General features: G+C 38.5%; 1 protein-coding gene across 3 annotated transcripts in view; it reads right to left on the bottom strand.

Annotated features, from left to right (window-relative positions):
• LOC150087471 (uncharacterized) overlaps positions 1 to 18141 on the bottom strand; it is a 238090-nt gene that overhangs the window by 135630 nt on the left and 84319 nt on the right. For all 3 annotated transcript variants that reach the window (XM_090372089.1, XM_090372090.1, XM_090372091.1), the window contains 3 exons: positions 17642 to 17656; positions 10382 to 10458; positions 5200 to 5363 (listed from right to left, as the gene is read on the bottom strand). In XM_090372089.1, coding sequence (XP_090228215.1) covers positions 5200 to 5363; positions 10382 to 10458; positions 17642 to 17656 — 256 coding nt within the window. The remainder of the gene's footprint in view (positions 1 to 5199; positions 5364 to 10381; positions 10459 to 17641; positions 17657 to 18141) is intronic.

The raw sequence follows: 18141 nt of genomic DNA, 5'->3' as shown, positions 1-18141 counted from the left end.
TAAAAAAAAAAAAGAAAAGAAACAAAGATAAGGAAATCTTGTAGAATTTTATCGCTGCTTATCTGATAATGAGTTTTCAAAATTAAAGAAATTTGCCTCTGGTATGGCATCAGTGTTCGGTACAACTTATGTCTGTGAGCAAGCATTTTCAAAACTGAAATATGTAAAGTCCACATATCAAACAAGGCTGAGTGATGAACATTTAAAGGCAATTCTCTTGGTTACGTGTACAATATAAAAGCAAACACTGATGATATTTAAAAGCTAAACACCAGTTCCATAAATAACATTAATCTTTTCTGCTTATCTTATTCCTAATGTCGCCTTCCTTGATAAGTTTTTGATAAATAAATATATTTGTTATCTTTATTTTTCTATATATTCTTTATTTTTGCATATTTTGTGTATTGGTAAATAAATATATTCGTTGTCTTCATTTTTGTTGTATTTACTGAATTGAACATATTGAATAAAATGATTATATGGCCCATGCTCGTCAATCTCTCGGTTATCTGGCCCATCGTGAAAAACGTTTGGTGACCCCTGGTCTAGATGATCCTGCAATGCTTCTTTAACCAGTGCCTCTATTAATTTCCCTGGAACAGAAGTTAAACTACCAGGTTTGTAATTACCTGTGTCTCCCTTTGATCCTGTTGTGCGGACTGGGGTCACATTTGCACATCTCCAGTCCATGGGTACCTCCCCTGAGTCCAAGGAAGCTCTCATAATTATGGCTAAGGGTTTGCTTACTTCCTTTGCTGCCTCCTTTAATATAACTGTATAGATTCCATCCACCCCGTGTGCCTTTTTTATGTTTATCTTCAACAATTTCTCCTCCACATTCCTCTCATTTATTACAAAATCATCTAGCTCACTGCCAGAGTTTAATTCACCTCTGGCATTCCTCTCCCTCAATAACTCCTCATGTGTGAATGTAGAAGCAAAATACTCATTTAGTTAGTTAGCCATCTAAGCAGGATCATCAACAGTTGAACCATCAATATCCAGTGGACCAATCTGATTTATTGCCTTCCTCCTACAGTTTACATAGGTAAAGAACTCTTTGCTCTTTTTCTTTGCATCCTTTGCCAAAGATTTCCCATAATCTGCCTTTGCCTGCCTAACCTCCTTTGTGACTTGGTTACAGACCAGCTTATATCTATCGTAGGCTTCCATGTCACCCATTAATTTATATTATGTGTCCCATGCATTTTTCTTCTCTGCCATATGTCTCATTAGTTCATCTGACATCCAATTAGGCCTAAACCTTAAACAATATTTCTTATTATTGTATTATACCTGTAAAGCCTATTACCTTCCAAGATTAATTCTTTGAATGCTTCCCATTTTGAATTTGCTGTTGGTAACATCATTAGTTGGTCCCACCGTATGAGACCTCCATAGATGCCTTTATGAAAGCAAAAACACTTCTCTTTACCCTTGATGGTTATTACCTCTTTGAGTAAATCCCACTTCAGCACACTGTGATCGCTGCCACCTAGTGGTTCCTTTATCTGCAGATTTCTTAATGCATGAAGAATCACTACTGATAATCATATCAAGTGTATTACTCCCTCTAGCTGATTCCCGAACATCCTAATGTAGAAAACAATCATCCAATAAATCCACAAAAGCCTTGCTAGTGTATGAGTGACCAACCCACAAATTTCAGTCAATATCCGGGAAATTAAAATTCCCCATTATAAGACTCTCTGATTTACTGGCTGACTCTATTTCCCTGTACAGTTTTTTATTATACTCATCAGAGTCAATAGGCCTATAACACACTCCTACTTTCAATTTTGATTTCCCAGTGCTTATGTCACACCAACCTGATTTGACACTGCACTGTCCAGTGATGTCGACTGGCTGTACCTCCTTAGATTTTATTTGGTTCTTAACTAATAGCATAACCCCTCCTCCCTTCCTATCCTGTCCATCTTAACTGTAAATATTGTACTCCCCAAATTCCAGTTCTGCATTCCTTATATCTGTGTGACACCACGTCTCTGATATCCCAACAATAACTGTCTTTGATGTTTTGATCAACATCTCAAATTCATCAAATTTATTTACCAAACTCCTAGCACTGATGTACACACAGGTATACATGCACCCGTTCCTATTCTTAGCTACCCTAACACAGCCCATGTGTTTACTTGTACCGCAATGACTTCCAGCAGTCTCTGAAATCCCCTGCATCTTGTTTTCCAGGCTGCTTCTCATTCCAATAGAAGCAGTGCATGATGTGGTTACAAAGGAACTGGATGCAAAAAATAATTTTGATATCATATATTTGGATTTCAGGAAAGCTTTTGACACTGTTGCGCATGGAAGACTATTGTACAAATTGGGGCAGAATGGTATTAAGGGTAAGTTGCTACAATGTATAAAAGGATGGTAGAGTGGGAGAAGACAGAGGGTGGTAATTAATGGGTGTTGCTCTTCGTGGACTAATGTTATTAGTGGAGTCCCACAGGGTTCGGTGTTGGGTCCTCTGTTGTTTTGTATATTTATCAATGATATTGATGAAGGTATATCCGGCTTAGTGTCAAAGTTTGCAGATGATACAAAGGTTGGCAGGGTTGTTAATGACAGTAATGCCATTACTGTGCTACTGAAACAGGATCTAGATAATTTGGGCAGATGGGCTAAGAAGTGGCAACTGAAGTTTAACCTTGACAAATGCAAAGTACTGTATATGGGTAGAAGTAACCCCAGAGAAATGTAAAAACTGTGTGGTCCTACACTTAAGGTGGTAGAAAATGAAAAGGACCTGAGAGTAATTGTGCAGTCAGATATGAAGTTTTCTGAGCAATGCAGAAAGGCTGCCAGGGCAGGTCATGGTATTTTGTCAATGATATATAGGAATTTTGCTAGCAGAGAAAAGGAGGTGATTGTTCCTCTGTATAAGGCAATGGTCAGGCCACACCTTGAGTACTGCGTACAGGTCTGGACGCCTCATTTTAGAAAGGATGTAGATTTGCTTGAGCATGTACAGAGAAGGGCAACAAGATTGGTGAGGGGAATGAAAGGATCCTCTTACCAAGAGAGGCTTAAGTTCTGCAAATTGCAGTAGCTGGTGACTAGGCACCTGCGCGGTGGTCTGATTGAGGTGTATAAGGCCTTGAATGGGTTGAGCACACTGAATTCTGATGGGATCCTTCCACTTGTTCTGATTAAAAACCTAAGGGGGCATATATTAAAATTAATAAAAGACAGATCTAGAATAGATGTGCGGAAATTTGCCTTTAGCCAGAGGGTGGTTAATTGCTGGAACAAACTTCCATCTGTAGTTGTGGAAGTTGATAGGTTAAATAAATTCAAGGAGGAACTGGACAGGCATTTGGAGGGAATGGTGTGATTTTTTTTTTTTTTTTTGGCTGATGCTGCATAAGCTCATACACTTGCTTTCTTGCATCACATGCCACCACTACTGCTACTACTACTACCTCTGCCAGTGACTACTGTTAATCTATTAGTCTGTGTATCCCCCCCAATCTAGCAGTTTTCCGACCCACATAACTGCCTCGATAGCATCAGCAAATATTCTTGCACCCTTTCTATTTAAGTGTATCCATCCCTGTAGAAGCAGTCTCTCCTGTTAACAAGCACAGACCAGGCTGAGAAAAATTCTATCCCTTGAGCCTTGCACAATCTTGTCAGGGCCAAATTGATCGACAAGGCTCTCATCATATACTCCCTCCTATCATATCTGGACAGAATTGCAAACACTTTCAAATTCAACCCTAATTCACGGCTCTTTTTCAACAGTGACCTGTACTTGTTAAGTAATTCCGCCGGTCTCCTACTGTTACTATCGTTAGTGCCAACGTGTACAACAATAACACCTTTTGTGCCCTTAAAAGATGATATCTGCTCTACGTCATCAACCTTTGCCTCTGGAAGACATAACCTGGTCCTGCTCCACCTATCCTTTTTTCACAATATGTTCTCTGTTTCCCTGACAATAGAGTCACTGACAACTACTAGTTCTTGTGGTACCAGTGCATTCTGCCTTGGGGGTTGTCGCTGTGTTGCGTGATGTTCAAGTGAAAGCTCTGGCATTGATGTGGGCAGCTGAGAGCTTTATGGGTCCCTCAATGTAGATCCTTCAAGGGTATCCACCCTGTCCTTCAAGCTCTCATATAGGCCCATAACAACACTGAGTTGATGCCTGGTTTCCTCACACTCCTTACATCGTGCACACACAAAGACATTCCCCTTGGCAATATCATGTCCCGTACCTGACTGCTCCACAAACATCAAACAAGCAGTGCATTTTTAAAGGCTGTGATTCAGAAGGCAACTGTCCCCCTCAGTTCTCCCCTGAGCCACAGCACTCCCATTAGCTTGGGTCTTTTGCTTTGCTGCTCTGGTCTGTGTCATGATTTCGATTCAATTTCAGTACAAAATTATAACCCTAAACTTATATCCCAATGCAGTTATAACACTATATATATGTATTTTTATTTATTTTTTTTTTTCAATATTGAGTATTATCTCTGACTTTCGTTGTATAAATTCTGTATCAAGTTATGTATTCCTGCAAGCTGAGCTCCCCAGATCAGGGCTATCCCCATCTTCTTCTCACCCTCAATTTCCAATCATTTGAAGGATGCCTTCCTTCCCTACTACTATCTCTCCACTCACTCTTCCTATTTTTTATTTTGATACCCCCAGAAAGCACAGTCGACTCTGGGAGTTGCCTTGTCAGAGTTTCTGTTTTCTCTATGTCCTGTTTTCTCTGGTCCAGCTCTCCCAGGCTTACAGTAACCAGGGATTGGTGGTGTTTCCTAGGCTAGAAGGCCAGATGAACAACATAACTCTATACTACACTACGTAAACTACATATCACTCACACTAGCTGACCTTTACAGGGTGCCGAATTCAACACAAGAAAACTATGTGGAGTTGTGAGGAACCACCAGTGCTGCTTGACCCTAAACACTATGTGCTATGCAGGCCTGACATAGCTGAGTTGTCAGGAGCAAGAGTGCAGTAGTACACACTTTGAGTGGACTGGGGTTCAAACCTGTGACTGCTAAATATGATTAATGTTTGTATTGATAATTTATTGTAAACTCCACTGACCTGGTGGCCATGCTGGAGTATAAAAACGAACATTTTTTTTATGTCCTAGAAATGTAAACAAAAACATACTTAAACAATTGCAGAAATTTTTATAATAAGCATTACCTGTAGGAAAGATACCTATGCTGGAATGAGCAGCAGCACTGGCAGGAGTAGTAACTGGGAACTGCCTAGTAGGCTCTTGCAAAAACTGAACTGGTGGTCGATTACTAATAGTAGGCAAAAGGTTCTGCACAACTGGTGCTGTAATGTGTTGGTTTAAGGGAACACTGAAACACAGAAAAGAAAAAAAAGTGATTTCCACATTACATTACTTCCCCAATCCATATAAGAGGTTGCATTCTACTGGCAAAGTTATTTTCAAACTAATTATTTTAGTTGTAGTTATATGAGTTTTGGTTAACTGAGACTTTTTACAGTAGTGTATAAAGCAAAATCTTTGGGTATAGGCAAAAATCTAATGAATAGGAAAAGAAAAGTCTCACAAAACAAAAGCTCACTTTTCTAATTACATATATTTATTTTAACTATACAGTGTTTAGCACGAATCTGTTTCCCTTTGAGATCATAAAAAAAATTAACACGTGGCTTTCTATACATTCAGAAAATAAGGTTTAACACATTCATGCAGGGAAACCCAACCAGTGGGTTGCTGAGTGCTATGATGCTTTTATCCGCTTTACTGGACTCTGAAGAAAAATCTGTTTCACCATGCTCCCCACCTTAAAGATCAACTATAGTTTATATAAGAAGTTTATGCTTATAGTTTATGAATCTCTATTATTATTTGCTCTATTCGAGCAAAGAGGGGGGATAAAGAATTCTTCACATATATAAATGCCAAGAAGAGCAGGACAAACCAGATCGGACCTTTACATAAGGGAAAGGGGATAGTAATAAATACACCAGCTGCTGTTGCAGATGAACTCAACAGTTATTTTGCATCGATATTTACAAATGAAAAGCCTTTTGTGGCAATGGGAAATTGTGGGAGCGAAGTTAAAAAATATGTAATTAATGATATTGAAATTTCGCAAGATTATTTAATGAAAAAAACTTTCGAGCCTTCAGACCAGTAAGGCTCCTGGAGTTGATGGAATATACCCTATAATCTTAAGAGAGGCGGCAAGCGAGTGCATTGAACCATTGAGGCTAATTATGAGAGCATCACTAGACTCTGGGGAGATTCCCTTGGATTGGAAAAGTGCAAATGTATCTCCCATACATAAGGGTGGCTCTAAAAGTGAAGTTGGAAATTATCGACCTGTCAGTCTGACTTCAGTAGTAGGGAAAATCATGGAGGCAATGATCAAGGGTGGAATTCAGGATCATTTGGATCGAATTGAAATTCTCAAGGATACTCAGCATGGTTTTGTAAAGGGAAAATCGTGTTTAACAAATCTGGTTCGCTATTTCGAAAGGGTCACTCACGAGCTGGATTTAGGGAATAATTTCGACATTGTTTATTTAGATTTCAGCAAAGCTTTTGACTCAGTCCCACATGAGCTGTTGCTTTATAAGCTGGAATAGGTTGGAATCACTGGGAAAATCCTTAGATGGATAGAAGGATGGCTTCAGGGCAGGAGGCAGAGGGTTGTGATAAATGGCTATTCCTCAGATTGTCTTGATGTAAGAAGTGGGGTTCCCCAAGGATCGGTATTAGGACCACTGTTGTTTTTAATTTTAATAAACGACATTGATGAAGGGATAGTGGGCGTGATGTCTAAATTTGCAGATGATGTTAAGATTGGTAGAGTAGTTAATGATCACTGTCAAGCTGAGCTTCTTCAGAGAGACCTAGATAGACTTCAAGAATGGTCAGAAAAATGGCAGCTGTGCTTTAATCCAACAAAGTGTAAGGTATTACACCTGGGAAACAGTAATCCCAAAAAAACTTATTCACTTGGTGGAGTTCAACTAAACCCAGTACTGGAGGAAAGGGACTTGGGTGTTACGATACGGTCAGACATGAAATTCTCTGAGCATTGTAAACAGGTTGCAAGGAAGGCCCATGGTGTCCTATCGATGATCTATCGAACTTTTGCAAGTAGAGATAGGGACGTGATAATCCCATTATATAAGGCTTATGTTAGACCACACTTGGAATACTGTGTTCAAGTATGGAGACCGCACCTAAAGAAAGACATTGAGCTTCTTGAAAGGGTGCAAAGAAGGGTAACTCACCTGGTGAGATCGGCAAAAGGGCGTCCTTATGAAGAAAGACTTCGAATATGTGGGTTGCAGAGTTTGGAAACTAGACACTTTAGAGGAGATTTGATTGAGGTGTTTAAGGCTCTGAGAGGCATCAGTAAAATGAATGAGGACAAAATTTTCAAGATTATAAATGATGCTAGAACTAGGGGACATAAATTCAAGTTACGGGGGGAAATGTTTAGATTGGACTGCAGGAAGTTTTATTTTAGCCAGCGAGTTATAAATTACTGGAATAAGTTGCCTTCATGGGTGGTAGAGGCCGACAGTTTGGGGAAATTCAAAGGTCATCTGGATAGTACTTTCGGGTAAGGGAAGCGCATAGGATGATAGGTTTAATTTCCTTTTTATTTATATTTTATTTTATTTTTTTTATTTATTAATTATTATTATTTACTTATTTATTTTATTTATTTATTTATTTTTTGTTTTTATCATTGTTTTGTTCGGATTTTTTTTTTTTTTTTTTGGCTGGTGCAGCATAAGCCATAGGCTTTCTTGCACCATGCGGCCGTTACTAATACTAATACTAAAAAAATTAACACGTGGCTTTCTATACATTCAGAAAATAAGGTTTAACACATTCATGCAGGGAAACCCAACCAGTGGGTTGCTGAGTGCTATGATGCTTTTATCCGCTTTACTGGACTCTGAAGAAAAATCTGTTTCGCCATGCTCCTCACCTTAAAGATCAACTATAGTTTATATAAGAAGTTTATGCTTATAGTTTATGAATCTCTATTATTATTGCAGAAGGAAAATATCTTAATTTTTTATTGCAAAAAATGTGGTAATGCAGCCAGAGTAACTCAACAGTGGGTCATTAAATGCTTCGAACTACAAATTTATGTGAATATAACTGACACATTTGCTTTTTGCTCTTCATATATTAAAGTAAAATTAATATAATAAATTTAATATACTGAAAAATTTACTAGTATTATAAAATTATGTATATTTTGAAATTTATATATACTGTTGTGAAAAAATATTATTTATATATTTTATTGTGAAAAAAAAAATAATAATGGTATCAGATGGTGTACATCCAATTATACTGGGAAAAAAAAAAAAAAAAAAGGTGGCAGATGAGTGCATTTAACCATCAGTAATAGTAAAAAGACCATTATTAGATTCAGGAATTATTTCCTTGAAATGGAGAAGTATTAATATTTCCCCAATCCATATAAGAGGAGTCAGAGAAGTGAGGCTTGCTCAATTACAGATTATGAGTTTGACTTCTGTGGTTGGTAAGATTATGAAATCTATGGTTAAAAATGCAATATGATCATCTCCGAAAGAAAGGTATCCTAAATGGATCTCAGTGTAGTTTTGCAAAGGGAAGATTTTATCTTACCAATCTCTTGGATGTGAGAAACAACTCTGACATATCTGAATTTGAGTATGGCTTTTGATACAGTTCTTCAAGAGAGGTTATTGTATAAATCAGAGCAGGTCAGAATAACTGGAAAGATCCATCAGTGAATTAGGAATTGGTTGAAGGCAGGAGAGGATGATTATAAATGGGCATTCTTCAGCGGAATGGAGTAGCAAGCAGGGTCCCTTGGGATCAGTGCTTGAACCTCTCATTTCTCATCTTCCTCTTTCGAAAAGATATTAATAAGGGAATAAAGGAGCAGTTGTCAAAGTGCTAACAACTTAAAAGTTGGGAGGGTGGTTAATGATCAGAACCAGGTTGTGCTGCTTCAAAAGATTTGGGTTGACTGCAAGTATGGCCTGAAAAATGGCAGCTAAAGTTTAATGCCACCAAATCAAATGCACTTGGAGAAATAGTAACCCAGGAATTTATAGATTACTGGAGAGAAGATTTGGGGATTACAACACAGAAGGGCAGTAGTTCAAGTTGCAGTGTAAAGGCAGTAAGAAAAGCATAAGATGCTCTATCTATGATTTATCAAAATTTTACAAGTAGTGAGAAGGAGATCATCATCATCATCATCTCTCTCTCTCTCTCTCTCTCTCTCTATATATATATATATATATATATATATATATATATATATATATATATATATACACTACTGTGAGACTACACTTGGAATACTGTATCTAGGTCTAGAGGCCAAATCTAAAGAAAGATACAGAACTCCTAGAAAACATGCAAAGAAGGGCGACTAGACTGGTGAAGAGCACTATGCATTATTCCTATGAGAAATTGCTTAGATGTGATGTGCAGAGCTTAGCAACTAGATACGTTTGGGGAGGGGGAGAGATTTGACTGAAATGTATAAGGCCCTAAAGGGGATTCGTAAAATGAATGAGGGGGAGATATTCTAACTGGTGAGTAAGATAAGAACCAGACGCCACAACTATAAAATCTCAGGGAAAAACAATAGACCAAACCTTATGAAATTCGTCTTCAGGCAGCATGTTGTTGAACACTGGAATAAGTTGTCTGCAAGGGTAGCCAAGGCAGAGAGTTCGGCAAAATTCAATAGGCACCTTTTTGTGATGAGAGTAATATGAGCTCCCCCCCCCTCAACAGATACAGATATGCCATTTTAGTACTAATACTAATCTTTGTACAACTAGAAAGCATACATAAATTTAAGGAAGGATCAGAAAGTTAACTGGATGGAACCTGGTTGCTTCTTATTTTTTAGGCTTATGCTGAATAAACCTGGCTCTCCTGTTTTTGCCTTCATTAATACAGTTACTAATATCATGTAATTCTTGTATTGCTGATACAGTTTATATTGAAATAACATCATGTTAGCTCCATTACAATTTATAATCAGAGTTCAAGTAAGATGCATGCAGATATTATTTTAACCTCCCAGTTTATAGTGTCCCTATAACAATGTTTCACAACTTTCTTATTAAGAAGATTGTGAAATTGTTATGCCTAAACTTCAGGAAATTTCTTACAGTCCACCTATAAATCATATATCCCATATTTTTATTTATTTATTGATATATTTTAATCACTGCAATGAATATTAAAATATTTATAATCAACCTTAAAACTCGGGAGCCCATCAATTGAGTATACCTTTTAATATAAAACTTGATTTGTATCAAGAATAAACAAACTTTTCTTCATTTAAATTTTTACCTTGGTTGAACGAACTGTGTAACTTGAGGTTGGGGCATAGTAAGTGAAGGAGGCTGCTCATTTTGGTCTCTAAAGTTCTATATACATGCAAACAAAAAAATATATAAAAATATTCATTATGTTTTATATAATTCTATTACATGGCAACAATAATTTATTTAAAATTTTGGTTATAAATTTTCACATTACCCATCAATTCAAAAACAAAAAAATTCTGTATTTTCTTAATAAAATTAATTTAATAAAAATAGAAATAGTTTACTAAGCGCAATTATTTACTTCAAATGCAAAAGTTAAATTTTACAAAAATTCAAATTGTAACTGATAACATTCAGGACAAAACACTAATCAAATAAATCCACTAAACTAGGATAGTTTTCAATTTTTTATAAAGATGAATAAAATTCCTTCACAAACTGAAGATTGGCAAGCTTTATGTATTAATCGCTACCTTGTGAGATCTGTGCCAATACTATGAGGTATTTCAGCAAAAAAAAAAAAGAAAAAAAGCTGGCCACCCAATTTGTTAAATGATATATACTCTACCACGTAATGATAATCAAATTTCCAATCCATATTTTGTCTTTGAAACTTACCTTCGTTTTGTACTTTTATATTAACTTCTTGTTATCACTAGTGAACTTACCAAGTCAATGAAACAAATAGGAGATGGGAGCCAAAAGTTCTCAAACTGAAGGCTAGAAATGCAAACTGTGTACTGTACTACACTGGTGTGCAAAACTTAAGGACCAACACTATTTCTAAAGGTTACAACCACAAAATCAAACGAAACAGTCTGTGGTGATTTGCATAACTATGGCCGTTCAGTAGAGGGCTGGTGCACATGCAAAAATTTTAATCATGATGAGAGGGCTCACACAAACAGATAAAAGCAGCAGTTCAGCAGTATGTGAAAATTACTGAATGGTGAGCACGATTGTTACAGACATTCGATTGGTTTTATACAGTGCTACAGACAACGAAATGGCCAGTAGACAACATCTGAATGACTTTACCTGGGGTTGAATAATTGGGAAGCTCAAAGAAGATCGAAGTGCAAGGAGTATGGCTGCAGAGTTCGGTATCTTCCATAGCATCATCTCACGTGCGTGGTCGGCCTTCAGAACAACAGGTTGTTGTTGTTGTTATTTGGTTTTTAGGAGCATTAGCAACTAAGGCCATATTTCTCCGGGAATATGCGGTGGTCATTCCCTGACCTTTCTGCAACCTCCGTATTTGGTGGTGACGGGCTCGAACCCTGGTCTAATCAAGACGCGTGTGCTAAGCACTGCTTCTCCTTCCCACCTGGCTACGGAGGCGCCAGAACAACAGGTACAGCTGTTCGAAGGATCAGTGGTGGTCATCCACAAAAAACAACGCCCAATGATGACCGCTAGCTATATACTCCTACAGGCCAAGAGGAACTGACACCAGACAGCGGGATCCACTGCAAACCAGCTGCACAGGACAGAGGATATCACGGTTTACTGTGGCCAGGCGACTCCACAAAGGAGGACTGTTTGCCTGACAGCCAGTATGCTGTGTCCCTTTAATACCTCCCCATCAGAGACACTGTTTACGGTGGTGTATCAAACACAAGGACTGGACAGCAGTGCAATGGGGTAAGGTACTCTTTACTGATGAGAGTAGATTCAGTCTCAGCAGCGATTCTGGACATCAGCTAACCTGGCAAGAGATCGGTATCACCCTGCAAACATCACTGAAAGGGACTGATATGGCGGTCAAAGTGTTCTTGTCTAGGGAGGCGTTATCTTGGATGGACGTACACAACTCCAGATACTGGAAGGCGGTACTGTAACTGGTGCACGCTACTGTATTGAGGTAATCCTTCCCCATGTGCATCTGTTCCGAGGTGCCATTGGCCCCGAGTTCATGTTTATGGATGATAACGCCACACACCATCACACTGCAGCTGTTGATATGTTTTTGCAAAGTGAGGACACTGTTCGTATGGATTGACTTGCCCATTTCCCCCGATCTAAATTCCATCAAACACATATGGGACGCTCTGGGGAGATGCCTAGTGGCACATCCAGATCTACCTTGTTTGTTTTGTTTGTTTGTTATTTGGTTTTTAGGAGCATTAGCAACTAAGGCCATATTGCTCCGGGATATGCGGTGGTCATTCCCTGACCTTTCCGCATCCTCCGTATTTGGTGGTGACGGGCTCAAACCCCGGTCTAATCAAGAAGCGTGTACTACGCACTGCTGCTCCTTCCCACCTGGCTACGGAGGCGCCCCAGACCTACCTGTCCATACTTAGAACAACATTGTTCTAAGTATGGACAGGTGGTGCAAAGCCTGCATGGACAATAGGGGTAGCCATATCTCCTACTGAGGACACCTCTTCCCTATGTTCCATCCTTGGCAGTGATTCATTTGTATCATGGCAGCCAGTGCTATGTTGCCATTTTTGAATAAAGTCCCTCTGTACCGTTTTGTTTCCATTGTTGTGTCGGTTGTTTCCTTAAGCATTTCTGTTACCTCACGAGGTTCCTTTGGTATGCTTTTCCCATATCCAGGCCACTCCTATGAGAAGCTACAGGTGAAAACCTGACTGGTCCTTAAGTTTTGCACACCATTGTACTTTGCATCAATAGATACAATTGTATTACTTCTTTATAAGCTAGTCTAATATGTTTCACCATTATGTAGCTAAGAATAGAAACAGGTGCAGGTATACTTGCGTGTACACCAATGCTAGGAGTTTAGTAAATAAATATGATGAATTTGAGGTATTGCTCAAAACATCGAAGGCAGATATTGTTGGGATATCAGAGACGTGGTGTCACACAGATATAAGGGATGCAGAACTGCAATTTGGGGAGTACAACGTCTACAGAAAGGATAGACAGGATAGGAAGGGAGGAGGGGTTATGTTATTAGTTAAGAAACACATAAAAACCAAGGAAGTGAAGCCAGTCGACATCGCTGGACAGTGCAGTGTGGAGTCAGTTTGGTGTGACATAAACATTGGGAGATCAAAATTGAGAGTAGGAGTGTGCTATAGGCCTAATGACTCTGATGAGTATAATAAGGAACTGTACAGGGAAATAGAGTGGGCCAGTAAATCAGAGTGTCTTATAATGGGAGATTTTAATTTCCCAGATATTGACTGGAATCTGGGGGCTGGTTACTCACACACTAGCAGGACTTTTGTGGATTTATTGGATGATTGTTTTCTACATCAGCATGTTCGGGAGGCAACTAGAGGGAGTAATACTCTTGATTTGATTATCAGCAGTGATTCTTCATGCATTAAGAATCTGCAGATAAATGAACCACTAGGTGGCAGTGATCACAGTGTGCTGAAGTGGGATTTACTCAAAGAGGTAACTACCATTAGGGGTAAAGGGAAGGGTTATTGCTTCCGTAAAGGCGACTACGATGGACTGAGACAGTATTTAAATTCTATACAGTGGGACCAACTGATGATGTTACAAACAGCAAATTCAAAATGGGAAGCATTCAAAGAACTTATCTTGGAAGCTACTAGGCTTTACATACCAACTAAGAAATATTGTTCAAGGTTTAGGCCAAAATGGATGTCGGATGAACTAATGAGGCATATGGCAGAGAAGAAAAATGCATGGGATACATACAAATTAACACATGACACAGAAGCCTATGATAGATACAAGTTGATATGCAACCAAGTTACAAAGGAGGTTAGGCAGGCGAAGGCAGATTACGAGAAATCCTTGGCAAGGGATGCAAAGAAAAACAGCAAAGAGTTCTTTACTTATGTAAACTCTAGAAGGAAGGGGGTGAATCAGATTGGTCCACTTGATATTGATGGGTCAAGTGTTGATGATCCTGCTCAGGTAGCTAACAAACTAAATGAATATTTTGCATCGACATTCACACATGAGGAGTTATTCAGCGAGGGGAATGCCAGAGGTGTATTCAACTATAGCAGTAAGCTACAGAATCTTGAAATAACTGGGAGTAAAGTGGAGGAGAAACTGTTGAAGATAAACACAAGAAAGGCACCCGGGGTGGATGGGATCTATCCAGTTATATTAAAGGAGGCAGCAAAGGAAGTAGGCAAACCCTTAGCCATAATTATGAGAGCTTTCTTGGACTCAGGGGAGGTACCCATAGACTGGAAATGTGCAAATGTGACCCCAATTCACAAAGGAGGATCAAAGGCTTACACAAGTAATTATAGACCTGTGAGCTTAACTTCTGTTCCAGGAAAATTAATGGAGGCACTGGTTAAAGAAGCACTGCCGGATCATTTAGACAAGACTTCAGTTATAGCTCAGACACAGCATGGTTTTGTTAAGGGGAAGTCTTGCCTGACCAACTTGATTGGATACTATGATGCAGTCACAAAAGAACTGGATGCAGGGAATAACTTTGATATTATATACTTGGATCTTAGAAAGGCTTTTGATACTGTTGCACATGGAAGACTGCTACACAAATTGGAGCAGTGTGACATTGGAGGCAAATTGCTGCTATGGATAAAGGGGTGGTTGAGGGGGAGAAGACAGAGAGTGGTAATCAATGGACACTGCTCATCGTGGACTGATGTTATTAGTGGAGTCCCTCAGGGCTCAGTGTTGGGTCCATTATTGTTTTCTGTATTTATAAATGATATTGATGATGGTATATCGGGCTTAATGTCGAAGTTTGCAGACGATACAAAGGTTGGCAGGGTTGTCAAGGACACTACTGACACTATGCTGCTGCAACAGGATCTGGAAAGGTTGAGCAGATGGGCTGAGAGGTGGCAAATGAAGTTTAACATTGATAAATGTAAAGTACTACACATGGGAAACAGCAACCCCAGAGCAACGTATCAACTCTGTGGTACTACACTGACAGTGGTAGAGAATGAAAGGGACTTGGGGGTGGTTGTGCAGGCAGATATGAAGTTCTCTGAGCAGTGCAGAAGGGCTGCAAGAGTAGCTCATGGAGTATTGTCAATGATATACAGGAATTTTTCCAGCAGGGATAAGGAGGTGATTATTCCATTGTATAAGGCGATGGTCAGGCCACACCTAGAGTACTGTATACAGGTCTGGAGGCCTCATTTCAAGAAGATGTAGAGCTGCTGGAACGAGTACAGAGAAGGGCAACAAGATTAGTGAATGGAACAAAGGGGTGCTCTTACGAAGAAAGGCTTAAGTTTTGCAAATTACAGTGTCTGGAGACTAGGCACCAGCGAGGTGATCTGATAGAGGTGTATAAGGCCTTGAATGGTTTAAGCATGCTCAATGCTGATGGGATTCTTCCTCTAGCTCAGAAAAATCACCTGAGAGGGCATAAATTCAAATTGAGGAAAGACAGATGTAGGATAGACGTGCGGAAATTTGCCTTTAGCCAGCGGGTGGTTGGTTGGTGGAACAGACTTCCATCCCTTGTGGTGGAGGTTGATAGCCTAAATAAGTTTAAGGCTCAGCTGGACAGGTATTTTGAACGAACAGAGGGGTGAAGTGGAAGTGGGTTTTTTTTTTTTTTTTTTGGCTGATGCTGCATAAGCTTGCTTTCTTGCATCAAATGCCTCTACTAATGCTAATGCTAATGTTTAAGTGAATGTGTTGATTGCATTCTGCTATTTATGAAATGTAATCGATGATTAGAAATTTTTTTTGTTTCAGATACAGGTAAAGTCTGCTTTCTTGCATCATTTAGTCATTCTAATACTAAATGACTGATGTGAAAGAACAAGGAGTGTGCATAAATTTTGCTTTAAACTCGGAAAACCTGCTTCAAAGACTCATTGAATGCTGAAGATAACCTTTGATGATGATGCCATGAGAAGGATACAAGGCATTCAAATGGTGTCTCATGTTCAAAAGTAGTCAAATATTGGCTGAAGATTTAGAGCATTTAGGTCATCCACGTCAAGATAGACTGACAAAATGTGCATTGAGTCATCATAAAGACTGGCAATGGATCATTAATGATGTGGCTGGAATGTAAAGTCAACCATATGGAACGTGCCAGTGCATTTTACTAGATGATTTGAACATGTAGCAGACTGCTGCAAAGTTTGCCTGGTCTTCTCAGCTATGAGTGGAAAGAAAATGTCTGTGCACTGGTAGAATAACATCAGAAAACACAAATGCTTCCTTTCCAAGGTCATAGTATTAGGGAAATCGGTTTATGCTTTTGATAAAGAAACAAAGTAACAGTCATCCAAGAGGAAATGTCCATCTTCTTCTTCATGTCATGTCCAATTTGAACTGTAAATTCATCTTCCCCAAGGTGAATTTACAGCTCAAAAGATAGATATTTGAAAATGTTTACTAGATCCAGAATTGCAGGTGGTACTGAACTTGACCTCAAAAAAAAATCGCCCAACAGTGGCAGAAACACTGAACTCTATGTATTAGTGGCAAAGAGTATTAATTTTAAAGGGAAAATATCAACTTGTGATTAAGGTAAGCTTATCCTTTGCCTAATGAGTTAGTCTGTCTCTTTTGTTAGCCCACAGTTCGTCCTAACCTGAAACAGTGAATTTTATGTTGATGATGACCATGTTTACATAATTAAAACACACACATCACTATTATCCAGTTCTCCAGTTCCTAAAAGCCCTCTTCCTCCAACACTTATCAATTCTTGGACTGCATCCCAATGGATGATAACTTATCAGGATAACTTTGAATTTTGTCACGAGCATGCAGACTCACTGTGAAGCCAACATATTTACAAGAGAATGCCACATTCCATTCCCAACTAAATATGTCTACATTGTTCTCCAAGTACCCTATTTTTGAACCCTATTTTCTGACTTTTCTCACATTTCCATTATTTTATGCCAAACAATGTTTATAACCCTTTTATATGCAAATATGTGCAAAGCTACTGCTTTAAAACCAGGGGATCATATTTGGTGAGTATGGGCTTGGCACACCCAGGATCCTGAGCTGGATATCATCATTTTTCTCTTTCTTAGTGATTCCTTTCTCTCTCCTCTCTCTCAGGGTAACACAGAATTTTTTTTTTTTTTTTTTTTTGGCTGGTGCAGCATAAGCCTCGGGCTTCCTTGCACCATATGGCTAATAATAATAGTAATAATAATAAAGATCTGTGTTTTTGACCAATTAAAACTTGTATTAATGGAATTTTTGTGACTGACTGTTGCTTGAATTTTGATCATAGTGTAAATCACGGATGGCAGGCAGTTGAAAGGTATAAAAAACTTGTCAATTTATTCTGATCTAGATATTTAAAAAATTTTAACCAATTGGATATAATAAAATTTTTTCATTAAACTCTTACCTTCAGACTTTCTATCTGCAAGAAAAAAAAGTGTACTTATCATCAAGAGAAAGTATTTGTTATATTATAAAAATTTTTTAAAAAAATCATAAAAAAGAAATTATTTATAGTAAAATACATTCAATTGCTAGAATAAAATAAGCATTTCCTGATAACAGAAACACTATTTTCATGAGCAATTTATTGGATAATAATTATTGGCCAGAAGAGTAGAGGAGATGTGGGAGGGATGACATAATTTTGTATTATGTGAACTTGTTATAATAGGTTCATGTATGTGTGTGTGTTGCCATAATTGTACCTTTGAGGTCATTTGTACGAGATCTCATTTTATGTTTCTTTATATAAAGTGGTTGCTTGTTAATGAATATTCCGAAAGGCAACTGGTGTGCTGTGTGAATTCAACAAATAAACAAATTTCTGGCAGATGTGTACATATTTTGGTTATAGACCGACACCAGATTTTTTGGGCAATCACTGGCACAGAATTACAGTGACAT

Source organism: Mastigoproctus giganteus, chromosome 4 (assembly GCF_048544385.1).
Source record: "Mastigoproctus giganteus isolate SK-2022 chromosome 4, ASM4854438v1, whole genome shotgun sequence".
Classification (NCBI taxonomy): domain Eukaryota; kingdom Metazoa; phylum Arthropoda; class Arachnida; order Uropygi; family Thelyphonidae; genus Mastigoproctus; species Mastigoproctus giganteus.
Note: the sequence above shows the minus strand (reverse complement) of the source record. Positions and strands in the feature narration are given on the sequence as shown.